The sequence below is a fragment of the Eublepharis macularius genome, chromosome 18 (assembly GCF_028583425.1).
Source record: "Eublepharis macularius isolate TG4126 chromosome 18, MPM_Emac_v1.0, whole genome shotgun sequence".
NCBI lineage: Eukaryota > Metazoa > Chordata > Lepidosauria > Squamata > Eublepharidae > Eublepharis > Eublepharis macularius.
In genome coordinates this window covers 10,528,480-10,548,520 of record NC_072807.1, presented here as the reverse complement: position 1 = coordinate 10,548,520, position 20,041 = coordinate 10,528,480, and the positions used below count along the sequence as shown (strand labels likewise).

At 46.2% G+C, this 20,041-nt stretch overlaps 2 protein-coding genes across 2 annotated transcripts in view; both read left to right on the top strand.

Annotated features, from left to right (window-relative positions):
- LOC129345356 (alpha-2-macroglobulin-like) overlaps nt 1-15,899 on the top strand; it is an 81,320-nt gene extending 65,421 nt beyond the window's left edge. The window contains exons 30-37 of the mRNA XM_055002475.1: nt 625-843; nt 3,316-3,443; nt 5,917-6,007; nt 6,817-6,888; nt 7,744-7,806; nt 9,758-9,860; nt 10,102-10,143; nt 11,089-15,899. Of these exons, the coding sequence (XP_054858450.1) occupies nt 625-843; nt 3,316-3,443; nt 5,917-6,007; nt 6,817-6,888; nt 7,744-7,806; nt 9,758-9,860; nt 10,102-10,143; nt 11,089-11,114 (744 nt within the window). The 3' untranslated portion in view covers nt 11,115-15,899. The remainder of the gene's footprint in view (nt 1-624; nt 844-3,315; nt 3,444-5,916; nt 6,008-6,816; nt 6,889-7,743; nt 7,807-9,757; nt 9,861-10,101; nt 10,144-11,088) is intronic.
- LOC129345712 (olfactory receptor 10R2-like) lies at nt 15,763-19,205 on the top strand. Its single transcript, XM_055002937.1, has 3 exons — nt 15,763-15,768; nt 16,603-16,882; nt 18,876-19,205. Exons 1-3 carry the CDS (start codon nt 15,763-15,765, stop codon nt 19,199-19,201), a joined length of 612 nt encoding a protein of 203 aa, XP_054858912.1. The 3' UTR covers nt 19,202-19,205.
- Nucleotides 19,206-20,041: the final 836 nt, after the last annotated feature.

Here is a 20,041-nt window from a genome sequence, read left to right as displayed (position 1 = left end):
AGTTCAGCTGTCCTGTCAATTAACCTTTTATTTTCATATCATGTTGGTATGCTTTTTGGTAATAATAACTTTTGGTTTCACTCATATGAAGTATGAACGATTCAGACACGAGGCAGAAGTGGGAAAAGGGAGATTTACACAGCTGCCATTTTCACAGAGACAAGACAAGTCCAAGGATGAGGGCAAAGAGGGGGATGAAGGAAGCAAGTGATTAAAATCCATGTCTTCTTTGTATCCCGCTGTGTTTCCAGTCCAAAAGAGGACTACAACAGTGTTCTCCCCACCCCAGCAACACTGAGATCCATCTTCACATTCTTTTCACCCGCTTACTTGTGGCGATGCCAAGAGAGCATAACTATTCAGAACTTGAGGTTCATCTTCATTTTCCACAAAGCAGTTTTCAGCCAATACGCACCAGACTGTCCTCCTGAGTCAAAGGGCGGCCTACCTGTGAGACAGGAGAGGCTGAGAGAGAGTGATTGGCCCAAAGCCACCGATGAGCTTCCATGGCAGAGCAGGGATTCCAACTGGGGTCTCCCGGACCCTCGACCAGCGCTCTAGCCGCTCCGCCGCACTGGCCCTTATCCCAGGGTAGCCCCACTCATCTCTCGACGTCTGTTGCAGGACACCGTGGTTGCCCTGCAGGCCCTCTCCCTGTACGGGGCTTCCACCTACTCCAAGACTGATGCACAAGCAGAAGCAAAACTGCTCTCTGGGAAGGAAGTCCAGCACCAGTTTCAGGTGGACAAACACAACCGCTTGCTGCTTCAGTGCGGAGCTGTGGCCAAAGTGCCAGGAGACTACAGCGTGCAAGTGACGGGAGAAGGGTGTGTCTACGCGCAGGTGAGCATCATAGGGGTGCTTGGGAGAGGCAAGTGACAGGGGATGTGCTTTCCAATATTCTTGTAACTGATCTGGACCAGGCTGTGAAGGGGTGACTCGTTAAATTTGCAGGTGACACCAAATGATGCAAACCAAATGATTCAAAAGGGCTTTTTACTGAGATAGGAGAGCTCTATTGTAGGGAGGGGGCCTCTGATGATCCACTAATGAGTCAGGAACCATAAACCGCGCCACTATGTGATACTGGATTCCTGCTAATGCTGTGTCTTTGCAAACTTGTATCTGTTTACCCTATGGCATTGTTTATGGAAATGTTCTTGATATTGACTGCACTGATCTCCCACTGTGTAATCCACCCTGAGTCTCAGGGAGAAAGACGGACTATAAATGACGTAAACAAAATTAAAATAAAACTGGGAGGAGCAGCAATCACCCTTGAAGATAGGAATAGAATTCAATGAGATCTGAACACACTGAAAAGGTGGGCAGATTTGAATAAGATACAATTTAACATGGGTAAGTGCTGGATTTTGCACGTGGGTAACTAAAATGCAAAGAATGGGGGATAGATTTCTGGGAAGCAGTGTGTGTGAACAAGATCTTGGGGGTACAGATAGGAAGCTAAATATGAGCAGCTAGTGTGATGCAGCAACAAAAAAGGCAAATGCAATCTTGGGGTGCATCAACAAAGGCACAACAGCATACAATGTCCTTGTCCCTCCCACCATATACCGGATTGGTCAGACCCCACCTGGAGGATTGTATGCAGTTCTGGAGGCCTCACTTCAAAAAGGATGTGGACAAATTGGAACAGGTGCAAAGGAAAGCAACCAGGATGATCAGGGGCCTGGAGACCAAGCCTTGAGGAAAGACTGAAGGACTTGGGAATGTTCCGTTTGGAGAGAAGGAGGTTGAGCGGAAAGATAGTTGCTCTCTTTAAAATACTTGGGGAAGGGAGCTCTTCCTATTGGCAACAGAGGATAGGACTTAAAACAATGGGTTGAAATTCCAGGAGAGGAGGTATCAGCTGGACGTTAGGGGAAACATCTTCATGTTCACGTTAAAAGTAATCCAGCAGTGGAATCGGCTGCCGGGGGATGTGGTGGGCTCCCCCTCATTGGCAGTCTTCAAGGAGCGGCTGATGAACACTTGTCAGAGATGCTTTAGGCTGTTCCCTCATTGGGCAGGAGGTTAGACTAGATGGTCTGTAAGGCCCCTTCAAGCTCTATTATGCTTTGAATGGAGAGTTCCCACTTGGAGACAGTGGAATGAAGAAATGAAGTAATAAAGAGTCCAGTAGCACCTTTAAGACTAACCAACTTTATTGTAGCATAAGCTTTCGAGAACCACAGCCCTCTTCATCAGATGCATCTGTAGCATAAGCTCTCAAGAATCACAGCTCTGGTTGTTGGGGGTTTTCCGGGCTGTATTGCCGTGGTCTTGGCATTGTAGTTCCTGACGTTTCGCCAGCAGCTGTGGCTGGCATCTTCAGAGGTGTAGCACCAAAAGACAGAGATCTCTCAGTCACAGCTCTCTTTGTCAGATGCAACTTTATTGTAGCATAAGCTTTCGAGAACCACAGCTCTCTTCGTCAGATGCAACCGTCAGGTTGCATCTGACGAAGAGAGCTGTGGTTCTCGAAAGCTTATGCTACAATAAAGTAGGTTAGTCTTAAAGGTGCTACTGGACTCTTCGCTATATTGTGACTTCAGACTAACATGGCTATGGATTTATGAAGAAATGAAGGCGCAGAAGGCAAGAAGGGATAGGATGAAGCATGTGGGCAAGGAAAGAAAAGGAGGGTGGACTTCACTGAAGTATAGGGTTGGAAGGGACCCCTAGGGAAATGCAGGAAATTCACAACTACCTCCCCCAAACACACACACACCGGTGACTCTGATTCCATGCCCAGAAGATGGCAAAACACCATCCGGATCCCTGACCAAACTGGCCTGGGGGGAAATTGCTACCTGATCCCAAGGTGGCGATCAGCATTACCCTGGGCATGTTAGAAGGGGCCATGAGAACTTAGCACTGATGTATCCCTTCCTGGCCTCCCTCTCCTGATCTGTCCAGGTTCACAGAATCAGCATTGCTTCTCCTTTATCTTTCCTGGGAAGATGCCCCTGGGCCCGGAAGGCCCACTTATGGCCAGGCACAAGCAGAGCCTGCAGGACTTGCCCAGCTCTGGGGTTGTTTCAGTGCCCCCTAGCAAATCAGAGCGGGGGGAGGCTGGAGAATAAGAAGGGGAGGCAGGAAAGGCTCCTGTGCCTTGAACAAATGGACCCAATGACAAGGAGGAATAGCCTCAGAACCGTTTAGAGGAGAAGAGACCAAATGGGACAGGATACAGATCGCAGCCTCACAAGCACCCTCCCAGTGCAGGGTGTGAAGCTGGGTCGGCTCACAAGTCCGTGCAAGTTGCGAAGGAACGACCTGGAGTGAGACATCCTATTGCCATTTCCTTTCCAGACCACCTTGAAATACAATGTGCAGCCCCGCCACGAGGGCGAAACTTTCGCACTGGAGGTGCACACAGTTCCTGAGACGTGTACAGGACCTAAAGCCAACGTAGTGTTTGATGTGGCTATCAATGTCAGGTAATTGCATACTCCTGAGTAGGTCTCTAGTCTAGGCCACTACATGAGGAGTGGAGCTGAAGACTGAGAGAGGGAAGCTCTCCTCAGTTGAACGGCCATCAGCAGGCCTTGAGTAAATCTACACCACACTTCGGTGAATATCAGCTAACCATTTACGGAAGTTCAAGCATGCCAATGTGGTTGAGCAGCTAGACTTGGGGTGCAAGTGATGTTGGCGGTTTCCTAAAGAGTTTCCTTGAGAAGTCAGCAATGGGAAATGTTCTCCACCCACACATTGTTTCTTCCACCACTCCCCTCCCCTCTCACAGGGCAATAGCTTCCTACAACGAAGAGCCAGTTTTCCTGCCAGTATAACAGCAGTTTAAGAAATGTATTGTCGAAGGCTTTCACGGCCGGAGAACGATGGTTGTTGGGGGTTTTCCGGGCTGTATTGCCGTGGTCTTGGCATTGTAGTTCCTGACGTTTCGCCAGCAGCTGTGGCTGGCATCTTCAGAGGTGTAGCACCAAAAGACAGAGATCTCTCAGTGTCACAGTGTGGAAAAAGATGTAGGTCATTTGTATCTACTCAGGAGGGGTGGGGTTGAGCTGAGTCATTCTGTAAGAGTTTCCCAGGGTGTGGAATGCTAATGGCGGGAGGCTTCACTGTATCCTGAGGAGGTTCTTTTGCATATGGATTGGTGCTTGATGTGCTAATCTTCTCTGCAGGGCTATTGTCGGGTGTGGAGTGTTTTGTTGGCCTGGTGTTTTTCAGAACTGGAGCCCATGCTCTGTTCATTCTTAAGGTTTCTTCTTTCCTGTTGAAGTTTTGCTTATGCTTGTGAATTTCAATGGCTTCCCTGTGCAGTCTGACAAAGTAGTTGGAAGTGTTGTCCAGTATTTTGGTGTCCTGGAATAAGAGGGCACAGTATCTTATTCCAGGACACCAAAATACTGGACAACACTTCCAACTACTTTGTCAGACTGCACAGGGAAGCCATTGAAATTCACAAGCATAAGCAAAACTTCAACAGGAAAGAAGAAACCTTAAGAATGAACAGAGCATGGGCTCCAGTTCTGAAAAACACCAGGCCAACAAAACACTCCACACCCGACAATAGCCCTGCAGAGAAGATTAGCACATCAAGCACCAATCCATATGCAAAAGAACCTCCTCAGGATACAGTGAAGCCTCCCGCCATTAGCATTCCACACCCTGGGAAACTCTTACAGAATGACTCAGCTCAACCCCACCCCTCCTGAGTAGATACAAATGACCTACATCTTTTTCCACACTGTGACACTGAGAGATCTCTGTCTTTTGGTGCTACACCTCTGAAGATGCCAGCCACAGCTGCTGGCGAAACGTCAGGAACTACAATGCCAAGACCACGGCAATACAGCCCGGAAAACCCCCAACAACCATAGTTTAAGAAATGTTTGCCCTACCATGTAACTCCCTCCGTTAATTCTTCTACTGGGCAGGAACCAAGCAGGCACCATCAGAAGCTTCTACATTTGGCCAGAGTCAGTCGCATCTGCTGCTGAGCCCGCCAGTTCCAGTATCAAGCCCCACTTTCTGTGGTCTCACCGAGTGCAGGGACAGGAGTGGCGCCAGGGTTTCTGGTGCCCCCAGATTGCGTGATGACATCACTGCGTTATGACGTTGTCACTGCGTGATGATGTCATCAGCAAGCCGGCCCCATTGGCCGGCAAGTGGCTGGGACGGGGTACGAGGTTGCCTGCACTCCCAGTCAGGCATGGCGGGTGGCTGGGGAGGGTCTGCACACCGCCCCAGACACCCGCCGTGCCTGGCCCGCGGCTGCTGTGCCCGGCTGGGGGCATGCGTTGGTGGCGGCGGCGGTGCAGGGCTGGCCTGCTGCAGCAACTGCAGGCTAGGCACACCATCTCCATGGGCACGTGCCTCTGCCTACAGCACCCCCTCCAGCGCCCCCTTCAGTGCCTCAGCTCCCGCGGCACCTGCCTCACCACCTCAATGGTGGCGGCCGTCCCTGTGCAGGGAGTACTTTTATGTTTAAAGCCACCATGCAAGCCAAGGGCCAGCCAAGGGCTCATCTCCTCAGGTTTTCTCAGGCAACTAGAAGCTGAGCACCAATCTACCCAAGCTCCTCCTCAGATCCTCTTGGGGACATGGCTTGCACCACTCCCCTTAGCACTCCAAGTACTTTCTCTTTCCTTTAGCTTCCACTACCATCCCCACAGGTCTCCAGACAGCCACATTTCAGCCACAGGTCCTCCCTTGCCGTTTCCAGCCTGGACTAATCTTCTGCTCTTCTCTGTGCCCAAGACTGCCATTTTTCTCCCAACCAGTCAACGTGGCATCTTCTGTGACTAAGGAGCCCCATTGAGGCAGGCCACATCAGCACACCTGAAGGCAATTCTTCACCAAGAATATTTTCCCAAGAATAAGGCATTGGTGGCTTTGACTTTGAGTTCAAGAATTTGAAATGGCTTCCTTTTTCTCTTTGTCTCTCAGCTACACCGGCAAGCGCCCATCCTCTAACATGGCAATCATTGATGTTAAGATGCTGTCAGGATTCATTCCAGTGAAATCATCAGTGAAAAAAGTAAGCATCCTATATATGTTTCAGGACCCCACTATAAAGAAGCATCTGTCTTGAGAAGAGACCTGAGAGCTCAGGATGTAATCTCGTTAGATTTTGGTTCGCATTTGGGTTTCCTGGGCAACCCTAAATTGCTGCAGAGATCTCATAAGTCTATATTGCAGGATTTCAGCTGCCACTTTGAAAGTTGCTAGGCAACTGTTATGACATCATTAACTCATCGGACCTCAGAAGTAAAGCAGGGTTGGCCTTGGTTAGTACTTGGATGGGAGGCCACCAACGAAGTCCAGGGCTGCAGAGGCAGGCAACGGCAAACCACCTCTGTTAGTCTGTTGCCCTGAAAACCCCACAGGGTCTCCATGTCAGATGTGACTTGATGGCACCTTACACACAGAAGGCACCCTGCCTGAGGTCGCTATGTACTGTTTGCTGATAGGTCCATGAATTTGTCTGATCTTTTTTTAAAAAGTCAACTAAGCAACTGGCTATGTTGTGGTAGCGAGTATCATCTGCTAATTTATTTGGTAGGCTCATCTGACCAGGGCCATTTTCACACTGCTTACTGGCCACGGAACATGGCGCTGAGCTCCCAGAACAACAGTGTCTTCCTGGCGCAAAAATCGTTCTCGTGCGAAATCATGCCACTGTCGTTCTGGGAGCTTAGCGCCATGTTCCGTGGCCAGTAAGCAGTGTAAAAATGGCCCCCGTCTCCTTCCCCTCACCATTGTGTGAAGTTTCAACTGACCATGGGGCTAGAGACCCCACAGCATTGCACCTTAATAATGCAGCCCTCTTCATTTTGCCTCCTCCAGCTAGAAATGCCCAAGATGATCAAGCAGACAGAAGAGAGAAGAGGTGATATCATCATAGGGTCCATATTGCTGGTGAGTGGGTAGGAGGACCCAAGGAAAGACAGGGAGAAGCATTTCTTGGGGGAACAATGGTCACAGTGAGAGGAGTCCCCCCTCCCCCATCTCTCTGAAGCCTTGAAGCCGTACGTAGGTATAAAAGCAACAGGTTATGCCTCTCAGGTTATTCCCACTTTGCTTCCCTCTTTTATTCTCAGAAGAGGCACTGCAGTGCTCTTATAGTGTCTTCGTACCCCTGAGACCTGTACCTCTCCTTTCTCCTTCCCTGTAAATAAGAGGTGGAAGAGAGAAAATTCTCTTCTTGTCCCCCTTTGGATGGGAGACCTCCAGCGAAGACCAGGGTTGCAGAGGCAGGCAGTGGCAAAAAGCCTGTGTTAGTCTCTTGCCCTGAAAACCCCTCAGGGTCTCCATGTCAGATGTGACTTGATGGCACCTTACACACAAAAGGCACCCTGCCTGAGGTCACTGTGTGCTGTTTGCTGATAGGTCCATGAATTTGTCTGATCTTTTTTTAAGAAGTCAACTAAGCAACTAGCCATGTTGTGGCAGCAAGTAGCATCTGCTAATTTATTTAGTAGGCTCATCTGACCAGGGCCATTTTCACACTGCTTACTGGCCACGGAAAATGGCGCTGAGCTCCCAGAATGACAGTGTCTTCCTGGCGCAAAAATCGTTCTCGCGCAAAATCACACCAGGAAGACACTGTCATTCCAGGAGCTCGGCGCAATGTTCCATGGCCGGTAAGCAGTGTGAAAATGGCCCCCATCTTCTTCCCCTCACCATTGTATGAAGTTTCAACTGACCACGGGGGCAGCGACCCCACAGCATTGCACCTTAATAATGCAGCTCTCTCCATTTTGCCTCCTCCAGGAAGTAACGGAGGTCAAGCGGACAGAAGTGAGCACCAATCACGTCCTACTGTACTTGGAACAGGTGAGTGGGTAGGAGGGCCTGAGGAAAGGCAGAGAGAAGCATTTCTTTGGGGAACAATGGTCGCAGTAAGAGGCGTCCCCCCTCCCCATCTCTCTGAAGCCTTGAAGCCATATGTAGGTATAAAAGCAACAGGTTATGCCTCTCAGGTTATTCCCACTTTGCTTCCCTCTTTTATTCTCAGAAGAGGCACTGCAGTGCTCTTACAGTGTCTTCGTACCCCTGAGACCTGTACCTCTCCTTTCTCCCTCCCTGTATATAAGAGGTGGAAGAGAATTCTCTTCTTGTCCCCCTTTGGATGGGAGACCTCCAGCAAAGACCAGGACTGCAGAGGCAGGCAATGGCAAACCGCCTGTGTTAGTCTCTTGCCTTGAAACCCCACCAGGGGTCACCATTAATCAGCTATGACTTGGAGGCACCCTCCACCGCCACCTTCCTTACTCCACATGCTCTCTGGTGGAGGGAAGGATTCCGGGTTCCGTCTCTTTTGGCCTGCTTTTGCAGTTCAAGATGCTTGGAAGGAGGGGATGGAAAGAGGCTACAAGCAATATCCTCTCATCCTGAGAGCCCTCATAGTTATGGGGTGCTTCCTCGGGAGTGGACTTGGCCAGTCTCTGCTGCATTAGGCGATGGGATTTGTGTGGCTTCACTGAGATTTTTCGAGCATTGGGAGGGGGAGCAGGAGAAGGATGTGAAAATGGTTGCATGAGCTCACAGGGGTGTGTGCAAAAGCACTCATTTATGCCAAGCCCAGAGGGGCCCAGTTAAGAGGAAACAGAGGCTGCTCCTACCAAGCCTGAGGGAGTTCCCCAAAATATCAGTTTCCATAACAGGCTGCCGTGGACTCAAACACCACACCCTCTGGTCATCTGAGGGGGGGGGGGTTCCTCCCAGCCTGTAGGTGGGGAACCTCAGTGGAGTTTGCGGTTGCAGCTGTGGAACCTAAGAGAACCTAGAGACTATTGGCTCTTCACTCACCATTGTGGTTGCAGCCATGGAAACTAGGAGGACCTAGGGCCATCGACTCTAATGCTCGCAGTCACTCCAAAGCGATATGGGGGTGGGGTAGGGCAGTAGGGCCTTTCCCTTCCTGTGTGAGCTCCGCACTGCCTGTAACTGGCAGTTTCTTTTTCACCGGGACCGCTGCCCTCTACAGAGCATTGCTGAAGAAATCCTGCTCGGATGGCAGGGCCAGAAAGACTGGCGATTCCAGGGACAAGCCCCTCCCCTCCAGGATCAAAATCAGCTGACTGACCCTGCCTTCGGAGAGGAGGAGCTGTATCCCAAGAGTAAGGACTGCCCCACTCCTAGGACCTCCAGAGAATGCCAATCTCCAGAGCCCTCTGAGGAGATAAAAGTCCCACGAATATTCTCCCTCTCTCCATGAGTCTCTCTACATGAGACATTTTACGTGAGGATGCTCAAGTGTACAAAGACGCACTGATTCTGGGAAGCATAGTTTTAAAAGACAGAACCAAAGGCCCTGTCAATCTCATCTCTCTACAGGAGGGTAGTTTAAAAAGACAGCCAGCAAGAAGGCTCCTAGGAGGATTTATTAATTACATTTTCGCCTCCCTGAAGGCTCCGTCAATGTCACCTCCCCTTAGGGGAGGTTAAGATGAAATTAACAAACCCTCTGAGGAGCGAGCTCTGCCTGCTCTTTCTTTTAAAACTGCACTTCCCAGAAACATTGCATCTCCCTAAACTTGAGCATCCTCATGCAAGATGCCTGATGTAGAGAGACTCTATGAAACAAAGCAAGAAGCATCTGAGAAGGAGCTGCGTAGTCTCTCGCCACAGGCCTACTTCCTTTGGGGCGTGCAGCACCACCTGGCTGGTTGAGCTCTTGCTGGGGATGAGGAGAGCTGTGTTTAAAAGGAGGAGAGCTGTGTTTAAAAGGAGGAGAGCTGTGTTTAAAAGGATCAGATGTAAGTAAATCCCACTGCTTCCTCAGATAAGCAATGTGACTCAGAGCTACTCCTTCACGGTGGAGAGGGAGGCGCCCGTTCAGGATCTGAAGCCTGCCTTGGTGAAAGTCTATGATTACTACGAAACAGGTGAGGAAAGACTTGCGACCCTGTTGTAGGTATTTAAATTTTTAAAAACCTGATCCCTTGCTTCTCAGCCTCTTCAAGCAGCTTACCAAAAATTAAAGGTGGCAAAAATAAATGTACGTAAATGTTCCTGAACAAATCCTTATTTATATTAGACTACAGAACATCTGTGCAGAAAGCTGGAGGCAGCATTTTACAATACTCCACTTCCCCTGCCCTGACTGTTATTTCCTTATTTCTCCAGGTGACTCTGCCGTGGCTGAGTACAACGCCCCCTGCAGTACAGGTAGAGTGTGAACAGAGGTTGTCCCTTGCCAGATGTCTCAACTCTCGCTCTTTGCTTAACTATCTTATCGCCAATTTACTCGCCCCCATGGGCATTGCTGGGCAACTTTCTGAGATGAAAATACTCTTCCACCTAAAGAGAGATCAGAACATTTTTAAAGAAATGTTTACAGGCCACTCTGTCCCAAGGGATAGCAAACAACGCAATGCAAAGAGTTCAACCCTCTCTTGGAAGCTCTGCCGAAACAAGATAAGTGGCCCTCGTGACATGTGTGAAAGCAATTTGTAAGAACAGGTCTGCATATCAAAACTATTAAAAAGTTGCCTTGGTTTCACTTCACTGTGAAAATTGCTCCTTGAAACTACCAAAAGCTGAAACTGATCAATGGAGAGAGGAATATGGCGATTAGATGGTTGTTGTGGGTTTTCCGGGCTGTATTGCCGTAGTCTTGGCATTGTAGTTCCTGATGTTTCACCAGCAGCTATGGCTGGCATCTTCAGAGGTGTAGCACCAAAAGACAGAGATCTCTGAAATTGCTCCTTGAAACTACCAAAAGCTGAAACTGAACAATGGAGAGAGGAATATGGCGATTAGATGTTAGCATTTAATTTCATATAAAGCCATCCAGTGGGTTCGACTGTCCTGGTCTGAAGAGTCTGAAAATGACCGGATGACACACAGAGTCACCAACTGTGGCCCTGAAAGCAATCTACCCCATCTGCTTTTGATGCCAGAAGTAAGACCTTTGTGAATCTCTTGGCAGGAAGTATGTTGGGGCAGGGGCATTTAAGAACAGCAGATTACCAATTACTTCATTTGCTGATATTATTTTGCAAACCTGGGGGTGGGGGAGCTTGGAGATTTTTCTGCCTCACCCACCAAACTACATTATGCCTTCTCTGGCTGAATATTTGGCATAGTTTTTTTTAAAAATTTATTTTGCAGGTGAGATTAAACAGAAGACTGCATGATGAATGAAGAGATCCAAAGTTCCCATTCTGGTTCTTGTTTAAATTTTTCTTCCACTGAATGATGAAGACTACCAAAGATAAAGAGGAAAGGCCCTTTCCCAAATTTCCTCTGCTTGCCTGCCCCATATTGTGTTACCAGTTTATAAACTGACCATCATAAGCCTCACCCAACTGTGGCTTTACCCAAAGAACTGTTAGTGTAAAATAACGCTGTGGAATAAACGCTGAGCTGATTAGAGAGGCAAAAGCTTTATTTGAGGAAGTTACATACTTGAGGGAAAGAGGGAGAGAGAGAGACCCTAGCTATCTGACTACATCTTACAGAGAGAAGTGTGGCAGGAGAGAGAAGAAGCAGGATATTGCCCTGTTAGGCCCAATAGGAGACAAGACAAGGAAATGACCCCCAGGAAACAAGAGAGGTGCTGCTCTCACTGTCCTAAGTGATCCTTGCTGCCCCCTGCATGGTAGGCTCTTCTTCCTTCTTGCTGCTGCAGTACACCAGACATTGCTATTTCCAACACCCCTTCTCAATGTCTAGTGTACAAAGTCCACAAAGTTCAGTCTTTCACGTAGACTTTGGAATTTCTCTTTGGCAAGTGTCTTGGTGAGGATGTCTGCTATCATTTCTTCTGTAGGGCAGTACTGTAGCTCAACAAGCCCTTCTTGCATATTTCTCACAATGTGATTCTTTATGTCAATGTGCTTGGTTCTTGATCCAATTCTTTCTGTATTTGCAAGCTTTATGCAAGTTTGATTATCTTCAAAGAGTTGTATAGGTTTGGGTTCATTTATCCCAAAGTCTTCTGATAGTTGTAGAATCCACTTGAGTTCTTGGCATGCTTCTGCTGCTGATATGTATTCAGCTTCTGTAGTTGATGCCACTACAAGGTCTTGCTTTCTGCTTGTCCAACTGATTGCTCCTCCACCATAAAAGAATACTCGTCCACTGGTAGACTTTCTGTCTGTGATGTCTTCTGCCCAGTCAGCATCCATGAATCCCACTAGTCTGGGATTGTCGCTTGCTGGTAGCTTGAGCTTCAGTTGTGCAGTACCTCTCAGGTATCTTGCCAGTCTTTTGACTGCTTGCCAGTCATTCACACTTGGTGATGCACTTTTCCTGCACGGTATTCCAACTGCTGCTGCTATGTCAGGTCTGGTTACTGTACTTATGTAGAGCAGTTTTCCAGTTGCTTCTCTGTACACTTTGATGTTTCTCAAAGGTTCATTGTTTCCATTTTGTTTCAGGAAATCTGTTTCCATTGGAGTACATGTTGGTTTTCCATCTTTCATATCCATGTAGTCTAGGAAATCCATGATCTTTTGCTTTTGATTGAGAAGATAGCTTCCATCTTCCTCTCACTCTAATTGAACGCCAAGGTAAAAACTGACATTTCCAAGACGCTTTACTTCAACCTCTTGGTTCAGGTGCTGAATTATTTCATCACAATCTTGTTGATCCTCATAACAAAGGAGAAGATCATCTACATAAATCAGAATAAAAGTCCATTTGTTGTCTTTCTTTCTTGAGTACAGGCAGCGTTCTGCCCCACCTTGCTTGAATCCTTCTTTGATGAGCATTTGGTTCAGTTTCTGGTTCCAGGTCCTTGCAGCCTGTTTCAGTCCATAAATGCTCTTCTGCAGTTTGCATACAAGTCCTCTGTCTTTGGACTGTTCAGATCCTGGAGGCTGTGTCATATACACGTCTTCTTCCAGCTCTCCATGAAGAAAAGCAGTTTTCACATCCAGATGCTCCATGTGCATCTTCCTTGCGGCTGCTATGCTCAGTAGTGTTCTTACTGAAGTGTGTTTTCACTACTGGTGCAAAGGTTTCATCATAGTCTTCCCAGCTAGAAGGTTCTGGTACAGCTTCTGTTTTTGCCAGGTAAGAGAATTTCAGCAGTGGAACTCCTTTGTTTGTTCTGTCTGAGTGTCTGACACTTGGCTCTGCTTCCCCTTCTCTTTCTGTGGGCTCTGCAGGTGTCTCTTGCGTCTCAGTCAGGTCCCAGAGTTGCACAATTTCTGGCTGCTGTGCTGCATCAGCTTCCTTTGGTGTAGACCCTCTGGTGTCAGGCTTGCTGGCCTTCTTTTCGTCAATGTACACCACATGGCGGATCTTCACCATGTCTGTCTTTGGGTTGAGGATTCGATACCCCTTGCATCCCAGTGCATATCCAACAAATATGCCTTCTTCTGTTCTGAGATCCATCTTAGACCTCTTCTCCTTTGGAACATAAGTGTAGGCCTTTGATCCAAACACTCTCAGATGCCTTACATTGGGCTTGTGGTTGTACCACAGTTCAAATGGTGTGCTGCTTGTACCCTTTGTAGGTAGCATGTTCTGCAGATAGGCAGCAGTGTTGATAGCTTCTCCCCAATATTTTTGAGGTAGCTGTGCTTCTTGCAGCATGCTTCTGCACATTTCTGTGAGAGAACGATTTTTCCTCTCTGCGATCCCGTTGAGTTCGGGTGTATGCCACGGTCAGGTGATGCTCTATTCCTTCAGCTGCTAGGAAGCTTGTCATCTCCTTCCCCACGTACTTGCCTCCATTGTCTGTGCGGATAGCCATTGGTTTTCTCTGGAATCTGTTCTGCACCATTGCTAGGTACACCTTGAATTTTTCCAGTACTTGGCTCTTTTCTTTGAGCAGGTAAATCACAGTAAATCTTGAAAAATCATCAGTAAAAGTCAGAAAGTACTTACTTCCACTGGGTTTTACTGTTCCCATGGGTCCACAGACATCACTGTGAATCAGCTCCAGTGGTCTTGTGGTTTGCTTCTCACTCTGCTTGGTGAAAGAAGATCTTGTGCCTTTGGCTTGAATACAGCAAACACATTTCTCTGCATCAGGACATTTTCTCATTTGCAAATCATTAGTCAGATTCTGCCTTTCAAGCTGATATATATAATCCATATTAGCATGTCCAAGCCTTCTATGGATAAGATTAGTACAATTCTTGTGGGTGCAGTTTTTAAATAAATTCATTGCCCCTTCAGAGCAATCCAGCATATACAGGCCATCCTTTAATGTGCCTTGTGCAATTAATTCACCTTCATTGATAATAAAACATTTCTCTCCTTTGAATACAGTCTCAATGCCCTTTTTCGCCATCATAGATACAGATAATAAGTTAGTTTTAAGTTCAGGTATGTAGAGACAATCAGCAATCTGCACTTCTCTAGTCTGGCCACTGGGTAGCGAACAACATGCAGATACGGTCCCTTGTCCCCGAGCTGTTAAAGCTTCTCCATTTGCAGTATACAATTTTTCATGACATGTATTCATCTCATCAAAAAATTTTCCTCGTTGCATAGATGGTTAGTGCATGCACTGTCAATTGCCCATTTGTATATACTTTGATCATTTTTACCAACATTTAAACAGTCCTTGTTCGATTTTCCCCTCGTTAGGCTAGCGGAATTCGGCAAGCTATTAACTCGATCTGCATTCCTAAAGACTTTTGTTTCCGTCCCTCGTGGTGGTTTGCTCACTCTCTGTGAATCACGAAAGCGACAGTCTTCCTTTAAATGCCCTCCTTTTCTGCAGATGCTGCAGAACGAATCATTTCTTGAACTGACTCTTAAAGCAAGCTCTCTGGGCTGATTTTTATAAGTGTGTCTGTTGAAACTTTCTTTTTGCAATCTCGCAAGTACATAGTTTAAGCTTAGACTTTCTCTCATTTCCAAAACATGCACAATGCTTGCATAAGATTGAGGAAGGCTGCTTAACAAAATTATTGCCAAATCCTCATCCTGGATCTCCTTTCCAAGGGATCTTAATTTCTGTGTTAATTCCATGAAATTTGCAATATGGTCTTTTAGTTGTTGCTGGGGCTGCATCTGAATTCGATACAATTGTCTCAATAGCAAGATTTTAGTTTTAATTGATTCTTGCCGGTTTATTTGTAGAAGAGACTTCCACATATGTCCCGCCGTGGGCTCATGAATAACTCTTAACAATTGTTTATCAGTTAAAGCATTAATGATAATAGATCTTGCCTTATTATCCTGCTTTATCCATTTGGCTTCATTCTATTGGTTTCCTGTTGGATTTTCATCTGTTACCGCAGACCAGATGTCCAATTGTATGAGGTGCACCTAATCCTTTCTGCCCAGAGATCGTAGTTTCTCCCGTCGTCTAGCTGAATGACTTGGAACCCCTGCTGTGCACTATAGGAGTCGGCCATCTTTCCTCTATTGTCTGCCCTCTGTATTTTAGCCTGCGGCTATGGCAGAAGTTTTATTGCTCTCTCTTAACTTCAGCTTGCGTTAATTGCCTCTGTGGCCCATAACCCTGTTAGAGCGAGTGTAAAATAACGCTGTGGAATAAACACTGAGCTGATTAGAGAGGCAAAAGCTTTATTTGGGGAAGTTACATACTTGAGGGAAAGAGGGGGAGAGAGAGAGACCCTAGCTATCTGACTACATCTTGCAGAGAGAGAGAAGAAGTGCGGCAGGAGAGAGAAGAAGCAGGATATTGCCCTGTTAGGCCCAATAGGAGACAAGACAAGGAAATGACCCCCAGGAAACAAGAGAGGTACTGCTCTCACTATCCTAAGTGATCCTTGCTGCCCCCTGCATGGTAGGCTCTTCTTCCTTCTTGCTGCTGCAATACACCAGACATTGCTATTTCCAACAAGAACAACCTGAATGGCTGTGGGAAAGCAGAATAAATAGGTGAGAAGAGTCTATATAGACGGTGCCCCTTCAAACAATGTACCCTTTCTCAGTCTGAGATCCGCAGTGTCCGTCTGTTGGAGATAATAAAAAATACTTCCTATTCTACAGTCATGTCTCTAGTGCATTTCTAAGTAATAGTGGTTGGGGGGAGGGTTGTGTCATTTTCTAGTAAAAATCCAAGGCAGAGTTAGCAGCACTGAAATGTAAGGCAGAAGAAGCCTTCTTCTTTTGAACACCCATAAAGTGTGCGTGCGTTTGATTTTCAGCAGCGGAATAATTGTGGGAAGGGTGTGTTGAAGCTCTCCTTGGCCCAGGGTTTCGCTTCTGCCACTCCTTGCCCAGTTGCTTTTTATCCAGCCAGGCTTTAAGTCTGGAAAGTACACAATTAGGAGAAAAAAGTTCAGGGGGGGGGCGATAAGTATCCAGAGGAAAGGGGCAGCCTTCTCTCTCCCCTCTGCCACTTTCCCCCTTGAATATTTTGTCTATTTCAGCCCCTAGGCATACTTAAATGTGCTGAAATTAATGGGTGCATACCAAATGTTTGCAAGGGATGGGTTGAGACTCAGTAGTAGAACATCTGCTTTGCATTTGGAAGTTCCAGGTTCAATCACCAGCAGCTCCAGTTAAAAGAATCCAGTCACAGGTGATGTGAGAAGACCTCAACCCTAGACTCTGTAAAATTGCAGGGCCACCAGCCATGTGGCTATTTTCGCCGAGGGCAAGTTAAACTTTAAAAAACTCCTCTCTTGTTCCAGCTGACCCAAAGTGACATCATTGTGAGGTCTTGAGTTCCACCACCTCTTTTCCTAGAAAAAAAGCCATGGGTATGACCGATATGTGTCCATATGTAAACCTTTACATTACCAGGTGCTGATGAATCAGAGATTCTGTACTAAACTGGTTGTCTTTTCAGCAACTACTGGTTTTCTTTTTTCTACAATTGAGACAATTTTCATATTTACCTTGACGTTCTGTGGGCTGAATATAATCAATCACTTCTTTTCTGATATAGCACCTTTACTTGAGCTAGCCTGTGCCAGAAATTATATAGGAGAAGCTGTCATTTTTCTTATTTGTTTTTTGGTAGTATGTTGCTCATTCTTTCTGATCCTTCTATCCTACATTATAATCTTAAACACAGTCCTGAAAATCCCCACCACAGATGGGAAACGGAAAGCCTTTTCAACATGTGCTTCTCATCTTATTGTGCACTTTGGATGTATTTCCATTATTTACCTGAGGCCCCAATCCAGGTATACTTTGAATGAACCAATGCAAAAAAGGCTGCCCCCAACGTAAATTGCAAAATAAAGGAAACTCCACGGGGGTTGTAGTCAGTACTATATACAGTACACCATATAAACTCTCAGAAAATAATTTAATCACTGTTTAGCATCTACAGTTACAACGTACAATGTATATTAACTGTTTCACTATATATTCAGAACAACATTCAAAGTATCCAGAATAAACCTGCAAAGTAAATTAACCAGTGTCCCAGTGACGTATCTTCTTAAAGGTCACACAAAAAACGATGTCCTCTTTGTAGTCAGTTGAAATGTGATGTCACAATAAAATGACTGCGGGGATAAATTGTCCCTCCAGACTTGTTCCAACGCAAGCTACTTGTCCTGAACGGAAAAAAGAAAGAGACACACCCAATCTGGGGCCGGCTGAAGTTCAGATTTCATCAATGCCTCATCAGGAGCGTCAGTCTCCGTGGTATTCTATTCTTACAGCATGCGTTTTAAACATCTGGAAATACAAACACATTATTGTAGCCAAACCTTCTCCTCACATTCCATGACTTCAGTATGAAAATTAACTTACTCACTCATGCGTGCACCTCTTAGTGCTTCCAATCGCGGTAAATCTTACACTTCCCACTGGTAACGTGTGGCGGCCGTGTCTTCTCAGGCGCGCCCCGTGTGAGTCCAACTCAATACTCTTAAAGACCACCCACTCAGCTCATACCCTAAAGTTTAAAGTAACCGCCGCTTCCTGCTGCTAAACAGAAACTAAAGAAAGCAATTCAACACCAGCTCATTGTTTAACCCTTGAGGTTTCACGGTGTGCAAGCGAGTGATCCAAAAAGCCTCCCTGCGTAAAAGAGCTACCTGGTCCCTTTTTACTACTTCCAAAACGGCAACCCGAAGAGAGTTGCTCTCATGATCACACTCTATGCAGTGCTGCACCAAAGGTGCTTCTAAGACCCTGTTTCTGATCCTTGAAAGATGTTCCAACACCCGTACCTTTAATGGTCTGCCTGTGCACCCTACATACAATAACTTGCACGGACATTCAATCAAATAAACCACCCCTGCAGTGTAGCATGAGGCAAAATGAAAACACCTCAATTTCTCTCCTCTGACCCCAAGTTCATCACCTTCCAGCATGAGATTACACATGGCACACCTGCCACACTTAAAATTACCCCGAGGCAGGCGTGCCTTCTCCTGTCGTCCCCATGCTGCTCCTTCACTTTCTTATGGGAGGATAGGGGGACCTGCTTTGGGGGGCCATAACATGGCCCCCCAAAGTCCAATCGGTCTGAAACTTGGGGTTTTTTTAGAGAGGGGTTAGAGGAAGGTCCCCACCAATTTTGGGCTGATTCGGTGGGAAAATGCCTCCCCCAGACGTCTGGGAAGACGGAGGCATTTTCCCATTGAAAAGCTGAAAGCCAAAAGAAGCCGAAAAGTTTCGGCTTTTTTTCTTTCGGCTAAGCCGAAACATTTCGGCTTTCTCCGAAACTTTTCGGCTAACCCGAAAGAAGCCGAAACACTTTTGTTTCGGCTTTCTTTCGGCATTCAGAAAGCCGAAACGCACATCCCTAGTGACCATATGTAAACCTTTACATTACCAGGTGCTGATGAATCAGGGATTCTGTACTAAACTGGTTTTCTTTTCAGCAGCTACTGGTTTTCTTTTTTCTACAATTGAGACAATTTTCGTATTTACCTTGCTGTTCTGCGGGCTGAATAAAATCAATCACTTCTTTTGTGATATAGCACCTTTACTTGAGCTAGCCTGTGCCAGAAATTATATAGGAGAAGCTGTCATTTTTCCTATTTGTTTTTTGGCAGTATGTTGCTCATTCTTTCTGATCCTTCTGTCCTACATTTTAATCTTAAACACAATCCTGAAAATCCCCACCACAGATGGGAAACGGAAAGCCTTTTCAACATGTGCTTCTCATCTTATTGTGGTTATCGTGCACTTTGGATGTATTTCCATTATTTACTTGAGGCCCCAATCCAGGTATACTTTGAATGAAGACACATTGATCTCTGTTACATATACGCTAGTGACTCCATTGCTGAATCCGTTTGTTTACATCTTGAGTAACAAAGATGTCCAAATAGCACTCAAGAAATCCCTGGGCAGGAGCACATGCACCGAAAAGATATGAGAAGCTCTTTGAACTTGCTGTAAGTCCAGTGAGACCTTAAGAAGAACACCATCCATGCTGGTATGAGCTTTCAAAAGACAGAGCTCCCTTCCTTAGGTACTATAGGAGAAAGAAGCCCCTTTACCTTAGTTTTACAGAAAATTATGGGGAGGGAGAAGGAAAGAGGGAGGAGTTGAGCAGAGAGAGGCCTAATATAATAAATCCAGTGAGATTCTTTATGTGGGAACTTGAACCCCTATGTGGGGTAGTTTCGATGGGAGAGATTACAGGTTCTTGCATGAGGTGAAGATAAACAAAAGTGCAATAAAATAAATGACAAATTAATTAAGGAAGAGATCGTGGGATATATGAGAAAATTGAACATCAGTAAAGGATTACAGTATGATGTAATAGGTGAAGAACAGGGTGTTAAAATTGTTAAAAAGAGTCCTCTGGAGTTATTAGAAATTATAATGAATAAAGAACTCCAAGTCTCAGTTTAAGCCAGAATGACAGAAGGTGTTTATTTTCTGGACAAGTTCTAATTCAGCCCTTTCATGTGGCATATTCCTTATGAAGTTTTTCTGTCGCATAGGGGCTTTCAGATCCGCAACAGGATGTCCAGAGAGATTAACAAAAAAGAGTCCAGTAGCATCTTTGAGACTAACCATCTTTACTGTAGTATAAGCTTTCGAGAATCACAGTTCTCTTTGTCAGATGCATGGAGGGTAAGAAAAAACTGGTCAGATATATAGGTGGGGAGGGGGGAGTAGATGCAATCATTAGCTTCTGATAATGGGATCAGTTACTTCTGATAATGAGATAACCATTCGTAGTCTCTATTCAATCCAAGCCTGACTG